Source organism: Acomys russatus, chromosome 19 (assembly GCF_903995435.1).
Source record: "Acomys russatus chromosome 19, mAcoRus1.1, whole genome shotgun sequence".
Classification (NCBI taxonomy): domain Eukaryota; kingdom Metazoa; phylum Chordata; class Mammalia; order Rodentia; family Muridae; genus Acomys; species Acomys russatus.
This window is the reverse complement of record NC_067155.1, coordinates 55,683,755-55,696,774: the sequence shown is the minus strand read 5'-3', so window position 1 is coordinate 55,696,774 and position 13,020 is coordinate 55,683,755. Positions and strand designations below refer to the sequence as shown.

At 50.8% G+C, this 13,020-nt stretch overlaps 1 protein-coding gene across 1 annotated transcript; it reads right to left on the bottom strand.

Annotated features, from left to right (window-relative positions):
- Positions 1–133: 133 nt before the first annotated feature.
- On the bottom strand, positions 134–7,595 carry Cfap73 (cilia and flagella associated protein 73). Its single transcript, XM_051161958.1, has 8 exons — positions 7,444–7,595; positions 5,604–5,709; positions 4,283–4,387; positions 3,847–4,047; positions 2,338–2,559; positions 1,980–2,138; positions 642–728; positions 134–351 (listed from the first exon to the last, which is right to left on the bottom strand). Exons 1-7 carry the CDS (start codon positions 7,497–7,499, stop codon positions 651–653), a joined length of 927 nt encoding a protein of 308 aa, XP_051017915.1. The 5' UTR covers positions 7,500–7,595; the 3' UTR covers positions 134–351; positions 642–650.
- Between the last annotated feature and the right edge of the window lie 5,425 nt (positions 7,596–13,020).

Sequence of the window (13,020 nt, the reverse complement as noted above, 5' to 3'; positions counted from 1 at the left end):
GGTCGACCAGGAGTGGAGTTTACTTGGGGTGTTGGGATGGAGAGATACAGGTAGGAAACTCTCAGCTGATGTAGTGGCTGAGTGTAGGTAGCCATGCTGTGTGTCGCACCTGGCCCCTGAGGTGGGGAAAATGAGACTTTGGATCCAATTGCCTGAGGCAGCTCAGGGCTGCTGCAGAGTGGAGGTTGGCTCTGAGGGTGGCACTGCCCTTCTGCATGTGGAGGAGAGAACCAGTCTGCGGCATCCATCCTGCTGGTGGCTTTCCCCACCTTTTGCTTGAGGTGCTGGGATGATCAAACATTCCTCCATCAGCTGCCCCTAGCCCAGGCCAGGTACACATTGGAAACTTACCTGTTGGGCCCCGAAGATCAGATGGTACCAACAGTCACCAGCTGCTCAGACCCACTTAGCAAGTACCCGTCTTGGAGTGTACAGCCCTGTCTGAGCTTGTCCCATGCCCCCAGCACAGCTGTCAACCCCACTTAACTGAGTGCAAGCCCAGTGCCCTGTGAAGGCTCACAATGGCATGGGCTGGCACAGCTCCATCTTGCCCAGAGAAAGCATATTCAGAGAGCCACTGTGTTGAGCCTGCCCACCAAGAAATGTGAGACTTGGTCCCTCAGGTCTCCTTCGAGGCTCACCTGGCTGGACTAGGAGGCAGTGGCTGTGGGCTCAGCCTGGGCAAGACTGGCCAGGGTGGCTGAGAGGTCCATGATAAACAGCTTCACCTGTGGGCAGGGATGACAAGGCTAGATCATATTCCCCCCACCCCACCCCCCCCCCACCCCGTCTAAACACACACAGGGAGGCTGTGTCCAGAGGTGGCCCTGGAAACCCCACTGAAGAGGCATTGATGGCTTTCAGTCCAGCCTCCCAAGAGTCTGCTTTGCTTTGAATATTAGTAGAGTACAGCTCAGGCTTGGCTTTTGACTCATGGCAGCTCTTCTGCCTCAGTCTCGTGAGTGTTGAAAATGATTGGGTATACCACCTTTGTTTGTTTTGTTTTGTTTTTTGAAACAAGGTTTCTCTGTGTAGCCTTGGCTATCCTGGACTCACTTTGTAGACCAGGCTGGCCTGGAACTCACAGAGATCTGCCTGCCTCTGCCTCACCAGTGCTGGGATTAAAGGCGTACACCACTACACCCAGCTCACCAAATGATTCTTAACCAGACACTTGGAGCTTTCCAGCTGGCTCCCTGCCAAACTGGTCTCCCACCCACGTGAAGTCATGCTTTCCGTGGATCCGGCTTCTTTGTTGGCTTGTCACCTCATCTCCACAGCATCCCTTGTTTTGTGCTACTTGTTCATACATAAGAACTTCATGGGACACCTGTAGGCCCACTGCCATGAACTGGGAGCAAGCTGACAGCAGCCTGGGGGACCTTCTTCCTGTCCGTCACCTGGGTCAACAGTGACACAACACCAAAGAAGGGAAAAGCAGAATAGCCATCCCTTGTCACAACAGTGACAGTGAGGCTGGGTGTCCATTCACTGCTGTGTCCAGCCTGACAGTGATTCCTGGCCAGGAGAGTGGTCAGGAGAGATCCAGCCCCCTCCTCTGAGCCTTCTTCCTAGGAGCAGAGGCAGCTGAGGAGGAACTCAGACAGGCATGTGCAGAGTGTGCCTGTAGTAACCCCAGCACTCAGGAGATGGAGCAGGGAGGAGTTCAGGGTAGCGAGTCTGGGGGGTAAACCTGGGCTATATGAGACCCTGCCAAAGACATCTAGTTCACATGACCCTGAGACCCTCCTGGACTTGGCATGTGTTTCTATCTCAAGGGCGGGGGCAACTCATGGGTGAATCTAGCCAACCCTTCAAGGGACACACAGACCCACTTGCTGTCCTGGCAGATACAGTCCTGGTAGCTGAGTGTGGTTGTCCAGCCACAGTAGGCCACTACAAGGAACCCATACTTGGAAAGAGCCCTCACCTCAAGGTGTCCCAGCCTTGAGCGCAATTTCTCAAGCATAGAGCCTCACCTCCTCCAGCTGCCCCTCGGTGTCCTCCACGTCCAGAGTGAGCGGCTGACTCTGGTGCAGGCGCACAAGCTGGTACAAGTTGAGGGCAGACATCCGAGTGCGTCCCAGGAGCAGGGTCTTGGCTGCCGCTGTGTTCTGGATTTGAGTCCACTTGGATTCCTGCAGAATGCACACCCAGATGGCCATGGAGTTAGGACCTGGCCCTGGGGGCGGGGAGACCCCATCCACCTGGCAGGTGCACCCAGGGGGCTCTGTGGGTCTGGAGCAAGCACTGTCTCTGATACCAAGTGGGGATGTGGTGCCTCAGCCTCTTGGGTAGCACAGTGGGTGGGTCCTCGCCAGCCCCCGGGACACGTACCCACTGCAGTGTGCGCTCTCGTGCTGCCTCCAACTGCTCGGTCAGCTGTGCACGCTGCTGGCCCAGACGCAAGAGCTCATCCTGCTTCGCTTCCCGCAGGTGTTTCAGCTGCACACGAGCCGCGTCCAACTCCACCTGTCGCTTGCGCTCCGTCAGCTTCAGGGCCTCCTGTGTGTCCACCAGGCTGTCGAAGTGGGCTACCAGTTCTGGAACCTCCTGAAACTGGAGAGGGGGACTCGTTCACATGGCCTGCAATCTTCTCCCCATTTGGCTCGCCAGTATACCCTAGGAGCATCCTTAGTCCAGATGTGCCATAGGACACCTCAGGCCCTGAAGTGAGGAGCCACTGGATGAGGACTTGAGCCATGTTCATGCCCTTCCCCGCTCCCATGATAAAACCTAGTTGAGGTGGCTAAGTGCCACAACTTGTTGACACCACTTCATTTTTCATCCATGGACCTTTGTGGCTGATGCCTGGAGTGCTAGCATTTGTGAGGTTGAGACAGAAAGGTTGCCTTAAGCTCAAGGCCAGCTTCGACTACATATCGAGTACCTGGTTAGTTTGGGCTACAGAATGGGACCCTGTTGCAAAACAAAACAAAACAAAACAAAAAAACCAAAACCAAAACAACAACAACAAAAAACAAGGCTAAGATGGGAGAAAGAGTTGAAGGTTGGGCCCTGGAGAGAGACTGCTTAGTGGTTAAGAGCACGGGCTGTTCCTGTAGAGGATCCAGGTTCAATTCCTAGCACCCACACGGAACCTCCAGTTCCAGGGATTCTATGGCACCAGGTATGGATGAGGTGTACATATTTGTGCCTGGGAGTTGTTGAAGGTTGGGATGCACTCTGATCTCTGAATTCAAGGCCAGTCAGGTCTACAGAGTGAGTTCCAGGATAGCCAGGGCTATTATACAAGGCTATACCTGTCTGGGGGTTTGGGAGGGGATGGGGGAAGGAAACAAGAGTTGAAGGTTGGCCTTTGCTATGTAGGGAGTTCAAGACCAGCCTGGGCTATATTCTTATGTCTCAAAATATCAAGCAAACCTGTCTCAATAAATCAACTAAAGACACACACACTGCACCTCCACATCCAACTTTCCACAAATAATAATAAAATTTATATTATTGTCTGTCCTTTCTCTGCCTCTTGCTCTCTCTGTTCTCTGTCTCTGTCTCTGTCTCTGTCTCTGTCTCTGTCTCTGTCTCTCTCTCTCTCTCTCTCTCTCTCTCTCTCTCTCTCTCTCACACACACACACACACACACACACACACGTGCGTGCTTGTGCTTAATTTCGTGACTTTGAATGCAAAAGAACTTTCTGCAACTGGTTTTTGACCTGTAAAAGCGGGATTGATACCCACTTGACCGAATTTAGGGGATGACTGGGGAGCAAAGCTCATCTGCTGTATATATACAGTGAGCATTCAGGAAGTGCTGTCTCTTCTATACAGAGTTCGGCTAGTTCGTCAAAACAAAGTGGTCCACTGGCCCTTAGCCCTACACACCTCCGGCAGGTGCTCCAGCACACGCTCCAGCAGGCGAGCACAGGGTTCCAGGCGCTGCAACCTCCGCTGCAGCCTCGCGCGCTCCCGCCTCAGCTCCTCCAGCTGTGCGCGCAGCCGAAGCGCCTCAGCCTCCTGGTGGCGCGCTCCATGCTGTTCATCGGTAGCTCTCCGCTGCGCACGGCCCCTCCGAACCTCAGCGTCCTGGGAAGGAGGAAGGCGATCGGGAAGTCTCAGGACTCTGGGGCTTGAGGCGCTCTCCCGCCATCACCAAAACGCAACTATGATTCGGGGTCCTCTCTCCTCTTCCACCCTCTGGCAATCTGATCTGCCCACCTTTCCACTGTCATCTCCGAGGTGGCTTTCCTAGATGGAGGCCAACCTAGAGTGGCACACAGTAGCCCCTGCGACCTGCCTCTGGCCCTCAACATCCACTGACCTGCAGGAATTTGTCAAAGCGGATGAAAGACCCCTTTAGCGCCTGTTCTTTCTCCTCCAGCTGTGCCCAGCGCTGGTTCAGGGTGGCCATCCTGCTGCGAAACAACTTGGGGCGGGGTGCAGTTAGAGGTGTGTGCATATCAGGTCATCTAATGCTCCCATCTGCAGCTGTGCCCCTGCTCACAGACAACACCCTCCTGTGGCTCCAGAATGCTATTTATTTATTTATTTTGGTTTTTCGAGACTGGGTTTCTCTGTGTAATCTTGGCTGTCTTGGACTCACTTTGTAGACCAGGCTGGTCTCAAATTTACAGAGCTCCTCCTACCTCTGCCTCTCCAGTGTTGGGATTAAAGGCATGCGCCACCATGCCCGGCTCAGAATGCAATTTATTGTCCTTGTCTGTCCTTCCAACTACTTCACACCTTCTCTCCTCAAGACACACTATGTTCCAGCCACCCTGAACTTTAAAAAACATTATTTTTATGTTTTAAATTGTGTGTATTTGGCCAGCTGTGGTGGTGCACACCTTTAACGTCAGCACTCAGGAGGCAGAGGCAGGCAGATCGATGTGAATTTGAGACCAGCTTGGTCTACAAAGTGAGTCCAGAATAGCCAAAACTCCACAGAGAAACTCTGTCTAAATAAATAAATAAATAAATAAATAAATAAATGTGTGTATTTAAGGGAGGGGTGTGTGCATGTGGGCACAGTGTCCTTAGAGGCCAGAAGAGGGCGTCTGATCCTCTAGAGCTGGAGTTGCAGGCTGTTGTAAGCTACCTGATGTGGGTGCAGGAGCTTGAACTTGGCTCCTCTGTAAGAGCAGCCAGTGCTCTTAACTGTTGAGCTCCATGACCTTCTGAGCTTTGTCCTTGAATTCCAGTTTTTGTGTTTAATGTGCCCCCTTTCCTGCTTCTTTCTCCTTTTTTCCATTGCTGCATTATCTGGCTTGCCCTTTTGCAGTCTCTAAGGCTTCACTTCTTCCAGGAAGCCTTGCCTGTCCACTCCACTGGGGAGCAGATGTCCCCCACTACCCAGACTCCAACAGCCCTTGTCCAGTGTCTTCCCGTAAAGCAACCCCCACCTGGACTCCTATTTTCATCTCCAAACTGAAACCCCAGAGGTCAAGGGCCAGTGCAGAGCCCAGCACACAGTAGGTGCTTGATGCACACATGTGCATCTGTACCAAGTGCTCTCACTGGATCTTCCTTTGACAGATAAGGACATCAGAGCTCAGAGTAGACTCATTGTAGACCATGTATACCCATTGGACACCACCAGTGTGTGTCTGGGGAACCCCCAAAATTTAGCAACTGAGGCTCACCTCCTTCTGGGCCTGCAGATCTTGGTCTGCAGTTGCTAGCTCTTGCTTCTTCTCCAATAGACGTAGCAGGGGTGGAAAATGGTCCACATTATGTTCTAGTGGCTTCCTGAAGAAACCCAAAGGGGAGGAGGTAGGAAGAAGCGGGGGGCAGTCTCCCTGGGGGTACCTGGAATGGCCCCACTCACTACCTATTGAGTTTGTTTGCTTCTTTGTTTTGTTTTTAAAGGTCTCATGTAGGGCAGGCTAGCCCAGGCTAGCCTTGAGCTCTTAATCCTCAAGCTACTACTTCTTGCATGTTAGGATGACAGGCATGAAGGTGGCACACCTACTGGCTACTGGATTTTTGTTGTTGTTGTTGTTGTTTGTTTGTTTGTTTGTTTGTTTTTGAGACGAGGTTTCTCTGTGTAGCCTTGACTGTCCTGGACTCGCTTTGTAGACCAGGCTGGCCTTGAACTCACAGAGATCCACCTGCCTCTGTCTCCCTAGTGCTGGGATTAAAGGCATGAGCCACCACATCCGGCTGGCTACTGGATTTTTGCTCACAAGTTTATGGAGCACTTGTTCTGTTCGGGTAATGTCCTTGTCACAGTTCAACCATCAAGAAGACAGACAGAAACCCATGTTACAGAGAGAAGTACTCCCCAGAGGACCATAGATAGCTAAGATGGATAACAGTAGCAAGTACTGCTTGACCACCGTGGGCTCTGAGCTGTAAAGTCCAGTAGACCACAGCCAATTTTCAACAATGGAGTAACAGACATTGGAACAGGGCCACAGAGAACGAGCTGCACCAACAACTGCAAAGTCCAGGCCAACGGAATGGTCAAGAAACACCCAGGCTCCCAGTGAAATGCCTGGGTATGTTGAAGGAGCCATAAAAGAGAAAAGAGATGACAGATAGAAACTAAACCAGAGCTATCCAAGACCAGACTATGGCAGGCCATGCGGAAGGAAGACTTTGGCTAGGACCCTTAGTGAGATGGGAGCCATGGGCAAGTTTTGAGCGGAATAGAAAACCCTTGTGGATGCTGTAGGCGCTGGGGACCATGGGTGCTCAGTGGTGGGGCTTGGAGTGTTCCAGGAAGAATGTTATTCTGATTGGGGTGGGCATGATGGGGATATGAGATGCACCCACTCAGGTACTGCTTGACAGCAGAGCTGATGGAGCAGGGCGGGGTGGGAGAGGAGTAAGGGCGACCTTAGCAGCTGGAAGGATGTCACTTTGAGGGATGACTATAGGATGAGCAAGTGGGGTTCCTGCTCTGACCACACAGAGTGGAGGCATTCCTCTGTGGGGTATGGTGCAAGAGAAGTTGGGTATGGGAGCCTGGTTCTCCCAGGAGGAAAAGAGGGAATTAAAGAAAGCCTGACATCTCACTCAACAAAACTTGCCTAGCTCTGCATCAGAAAGGTCTATTTCCCCCCAACTTTATAGAACTGAGATGTTGGGGCCCCCCACGGTCCCACTGGCCTCAGGCAGTGCATTACAGAGCTGGTGTCCTTAAAATGCAGCTTCTCCACTGGACTGACAGAAAATTTCCTTTCCACCCTGGTTCAAGGATTTCATCTTTGTGAGATACTGGCCAAGGCTTGGGGCAGATACAGGCTAGCCATCCCAGAAGCTCAGAGCTTGGCCTACTGCTAGCCAGTTCGGCTCTAACTTGCTCAAAGAGACATTGAAGGTAGACCTGTCTCAGTTACAGATGCTCTTAGGGCCTTTGCACCCCACCCCAAAACTGCCTAAAGGAATGAGGCTGCAGGAACCCCAGAAGAAGGGAGGGGCTCTCTGCTTGCTCCCCGTCCCCCTTCCCCCACTCACCCCCTCCTTGCAACCACTCACTTGGGTTCTTTCTCTCGGAGGGCCAGTCGGAAATATTCCTCCCAGGCCACTGCCATTCATCTACAGGTGTCTTAGCACAAGCTGAGGGACTTGGATGAAGAGTACTACCCTGCCTGGAACTCCCAGAAGCCCAAGGCTGAGTAAGCCCTGGTTGCCTGGGCAGCCAACAGCGCAACATTCTGTTGCCAGGCTGCAGCCTAGGACCCACCCCTGACAGGGACAGACAGCAGTCAGGAAGGGAGGGAACGGGTATCCCCCATCTAAATTTGGAGGCAGTGGGCAGGACTTGGGTCTTGGGTCAATATTTCCTTTTTCCGGGAGGCCTGTGTCCGGCCGAGCCTCTTCCAGGCTGGGTCGAGTTGGGCATCACCAGGCCAACAGTATGCTTCTCCAACCACACCAGAGAATAATCGGAGCTGGACTGGGGCTCAGTGCTACCACTCTCATCTGGCATACGCAAGGTCACTGGGTTCCATCTCCAGTACTCTGTCCCCCGCCCCCGCAAATAGTAATTATTGAGTGCCCAGTGTTTGCCCAGCCCTATGTCCTGTCAGTCATTCTAGGGAAAACTACTGAGGAGGGCCTCCACAGCCATACTGCTGCTGGGGCTACCCATGATGCTGTCAGGGCTATCCATGATGCTGCCTGGGCTACCCAAGATGCGATCCTGACCATGTCTCATGGAACCCCAGGCTGGTTTGGAGAAAGCGCTTCTCTGAAGAGGTGCCCTTGGAAGGGGCTGGTGACTGGCACTTAAAGGGTGGAGGAGGGAGAGGCTGTCACAGTTTGAGTAATTACTATAGGTCAGACAGGATGCTAAGCACTCCGTTGTGTAATACAGTTAATCCAAGGCACTGGTACTAGAGGGGGAAAGGACTCAGTTAAAAATGCCACAGCATATCCAACTGGAAGTGGAGAGCAGTAAGCACTCACCTGCTGTAGACTGTTCGAATCCCTCCATCCTTCTTTCTTCTCTTCCTCCCTCCGTTCCCTCCCTTTCTTCTGTCCTTCCATGAGTCAAGATCTCACTCTGTATCCCAGGCCGACCTTGAACTCACAAAAGTCACCCTGCAAAATGCTGGCATCATGGCCCCTGCATCAGCTCCTGCCTCCAGGTTCTTGTCCTGTTTGAGTTCCTGTCCTGACTGCCATTGATGGTGAACAGTGCTGTGACACTGTGAGTGAAATAAGCCCTTCCCCCTACCCCCCATGTTGCTTTTAGTTATGGTGCTCCATCACAGTAATAGTAGCCCTAATGGGGCTGGAGAGATGGCTCAGAGGTTAACAGCACTGGCTGCTCTTCCAGAGGTCCTGAGTTCAATTCCCAGCCACCACGTGGTGGCTCATGACCATTTATAACATGATCTGATGCCCTCTTCTGACCTGAAAGTGTACATTCAGGCAGAGCACTGTATACAAAATAATAAATAAATCTTAAAACAACAACAACAAAAACAGTAGCCCTAACTAAGACAGCTACCCTGTTCAGTTTGACTGATGGGTGGATTTAAGGTGAGCTTTCACTGTGTAGCCCAGGCAGTGCTCAGATTTACACTCCTCCTCAGTTCCCCTCAGCATCGTGATTCCAGTCCTGTGCCAACCTATATTTATTTGTAATACCGGCATTGCTTAAAGCGACTGACTCCTAAGGAGTTTTGTTAGGGGATATTTTTTTTTTTTTTTTTTTTAAAGAGAGATCTAAAATAGCCCACAGTTTCCCTTTGAGCATTTTGCATTAAATTACCCACATTATCTTCCCAAGTAACCCTGATGAGAAGCCCCAGCAAGTAGCATGATCTCATTTTTCTTAATTAAATAATGGATGTGTAATTTCTACCTTCCTGAAACTCACTGCCTTCCCCCCTCCCCCCACCCCCCTCCCCGCACGTTTTCATGGGCTGTGGCAACTGTGTAAAGTTGTGTGGCCGTGACATCTTAAGGCAAAAACCTCGAGGCGCTGGCCCATTTGTCCCATTTGTCCCATTTGCAATCTGCCTGGGGCATAGCCCCGCCTCAAAGCCATATGGGCTGTGGCGGTGCACCTCTGTGATCCCGGTATTTAAGGAGGCTGAGGCAGGAAGATGGAGAGTTCAAAGCCAGCCTGGGCTACATAGAAAGGCCCTGCCTAAAATAAAACAAAACACGCAGGCTATGCTGGGCCACAACATAAGCTGGAGGCCATCCTGGGCAACGTACTGAGATCCTGTCTCAAAAGGATAAGAAATTTAAAAAATGAGAGCGGATATGGAGAGATGGCTCAGAGGTTAAGAGCACTGGTTACTCTTCCAGAGGTCCTGAGTTCAATTCCCAGCAACCACATGGTGGCTCACAACCATCTATAATGAGATCTAACACTCTCTTCTGGCCTGCAGGTATACATGCAGACAGAACACTGTATGCAAAATAAATAAATAAATAAATAATCTTTTTCAAAAACAAGAGCTGAGGATGTAGGCCAGTGAGATTACTTACTTCGAATGAGAGAGAGGGGGGGAGAGAGAGGGAAAGAGAGAGGGAGAGGGAGAGAGTGAGAGAGAGGGAGAGAGGGAGAGAGGGAGAGAGAGAGAGAGGGATCTTTATAATTTTGCCTTTCCCAGAATGTCAAAATGGGTATAGCACTCGGGATAGAGGGCTTACCCAGCATTCCCGAGACCCTGGGTCCCATGCCCAGTATTGGGGTTGGGGGCATACTGCCAGTAGCCATATGCCACAGGCTGAGCCTGTCCACTTTTGCTTAGCAACGTGGCTGTGGAGTCAGCCCCCGCCCCCCACCCGGTCTTGTTTTCCGGGTGATATTGTTAGTTGTTGTTAACTTGACACAAGCTAAACTCACCTGGGAAGAGGGACCCCCAGTTGTGGGGTATTCTCTTAATTAGCGATGTGAGAGGGCCCAGCCCACTGTGGGTGGTACCAACCTAGGCAGGTGCTCCTGGGTTGTATAAGAAAACAGGCTGAGCAAGCCGTGGGGAGCAAGCTGGTAAGGAGCTTCCTGCCCTGACTTCCTCAGTGATGGATGTGACTTGTAGGAAGTAAGCACTTTTACCTCCAGGTTGCTTTTGATCACTGTGGTCTTCTCTCTCTCTCTCTCTCTCTCTCTCTCTCTCTCTCTCTCTCTCTCTCTCTCTCTCTCTTTCTTTCTTTCTTTCTCCCTTGGTATTTTGAGACAAAGTTTCTTTCTGTAGCCCTGGCTGTCCAAGAATTCACTCTGTAGATGATGCTGGCCTTGAACTCAGAGATCCGTTTGCCTCTGTCTCCCCAGTGCTGGCATTAATAGCGTGCCCCACCACTGCCTGGCAAGGTCATAGTGTTTTATCGAAACAATAAAAAGCAAACTAGGCTAGGAAGATGCAGATGGATCTCTGTGAGTTCAAGGCCAGCTTGATCTACATAGTGAGTTCTAGGACACTCAGAGCTGTTACACAGAGAAACCTTGTCTCGAAAAGCAAAGCAAAACAAAACAAAACAAAAAACAACAAAAAGCCAACTAGGATAGCTATGGACACTGTGTGTTGTGCGTTGCGGTTTCTTTCTTCTGTCCTTGAATAAAAGACGGCACAGTTGCTTCTCACTCACAGGCCTAGTGTCCTGTGTAGGCTTTATGTCACTGTGAGAATGGATCCTGGGATCCTGTCAGCTAAACACTGGTCCAGTGTTCGCACAGGGTTTTATGTATCCTGGCTGGCCTCAATATAGCTGAGGATGGCCTTGGACTCTGTCTCTCAGCCTGTGTGTGTGTGTGTGTGTGTGTGTGTGTGTGTGTGTGTGTGTGTGAGCTCCTGTGTGCAGAGGCCAGAAGACAACCTAAATGCCATTCTTCAAACACAATCCACCTTTTTTTGTTAACATTTACTTATTTGTTTGTTTATTTATTTATTGTGTGGCTTGTGGGCAAGTCCACAGTTTGTGGAGGTCAAAGGTTGCCTTGAACTGGTTCTGTCGTTCTACCATATAGGGTAAGAATTGCCACAGGCTTGGTGGCAAGTGCCTTGCCATCTCATTGCCCCTCCCTCCTTTTTTTTTTTTTTTTTTTTGATACAGGGCTTATCACAGGTCAGCGAGCGCCAAGGATCTGCCTCTGCAATGCACTCAATACTGTGCCTGGTGATTTGGGTGGATGCTGGGTGTTGTGATCTAAGTTCAAGTCCCTCTGCACACAGATAAAGCTCTTCTCTGAGTGCATGATCTCCCAGCGTCAGCTCCCCCACCCCTATTTTGAATTCTAGAATCAGGGAACACATTATTCCACAAAACAGAATAAATGTTCCGATGCTTGGAACAAAGGAGGCTGGCTTACGAGAAGAGGGGGGCGTGAAGAAAGCCAGAGCAGAAACAGAGACGGGAGGGGCTAGGGAGCTGTGAAAGTACCAGGATCTGAGTTTGGATCCTTAGCTCCTTCTTAAGAAGCTGGGTGTGGCAGGACATGGTCATGTCAGCACTGGGGAGATGAAAATGGAAGGATCCCTGGGGCTCACTGGGTAGCCAGACTGGATGATGCATGAGCTTCTGGGCCTGTGAGAGAGCCTGTCTCAAAACAAGGTGGAGTATGACTGAGGACCACCAGACATGGACCTCTGCGCCACACTCGCGTGCATGAATGCACACACGTCCATACATCAATGTGCATGCACATGTGCACACACACACACACACATACACACACACACACAGTCATTTCCCAGTACCTCTCCTTTGTACAGCAGCGACCAGGAAGCAATATAGGAAGGTACCCAGTGAGTGAACATCCTGCTATTCCAGGCTCTTTTGTGTGAGGGTTAATTATGAGAGAGAAATCTCACTCATAATTTCCCATAGAAACCTGCCTGTTTGGAAACTTTGCTTATTATTGCCAATCCCCATTTCTGGGAAGGCCGGACAAACAGCTTAATTTTAGCTCAGGGATGTGGAGCCTTAGCTCGACTGACTCCATTTTGATTTTAAGCCTGGTTTGAGGAGGAGGGAAGGTGAAAACCACAAATTGCTGCAAACATTTAAAAGCGTCTTTTTCTAGCCCACATCATGCCCTCTCCCCTCTATGTCCTGTATCTTGTTCCCCCACCAGACCCCACCCAGCAGCAGCAGCAGCAGCAGCAGCACAGATATACCATCTCAAGAATGCTGTCCAGGGCTGGGACTGTAGCTTAGGGGGTAGAGTGCTTGCTGCATAAACCAAGAGTTGTGACACATGTCACCTTCAGTCCTAAGGAGGATCAGAAGTTCAAGGTCAATCTTGGCTACATATTGAGGTCAAGGCCAGCCTGGGCTACCTGAGACAACAGCCTAAAACAAAAGTTACAGGAGCTGGAGAGATGGCTCAGCCATTAAGAGCACTAGCTGCTCTGGCAGAGGACATGAGTTTGATTCCCAGTACCCACATGGCAGCTCACAATCATCTTTAACTCCAACACCAGAGGATCTGACACCCTCTTCTGGACTCTGCAGGCCATCAGGCACAGTTGTGATGCACAGACAGACATGCAGACAGACAGACAAACACTCATACACACAAATTAAAAATAAATCTTTAAAAAACCAAGTTATATAAACAAAAGCATACAATGTGTAACTTTGTGAGACATC

Bases quoted from the DNA above. Each gene is read 5' to 3' on its own strand.
- Cfap73 (XM_051161958.1), bottom strand. From the start codon at position 7,499: ATGGCAGTGGCCTGGGAGGAATATTTCCGACTGGCCCTCCGAGAGAAA. The intron at 5,710-7,443 runs GTGAGTGGTTGC...GGGTTTCTTCAG, and splicing joins CTCCGAGAGAAAGAACCCAA to GAAGCCACTAGAACATAATG. The intron at 729-1,979 runs GTGAGGCTCTAT...CCCTGCCCACAG, and splicing joins CCGAGGGGCAGCTGGAGGAG to GTGAAGCTGTTTATCATGGA.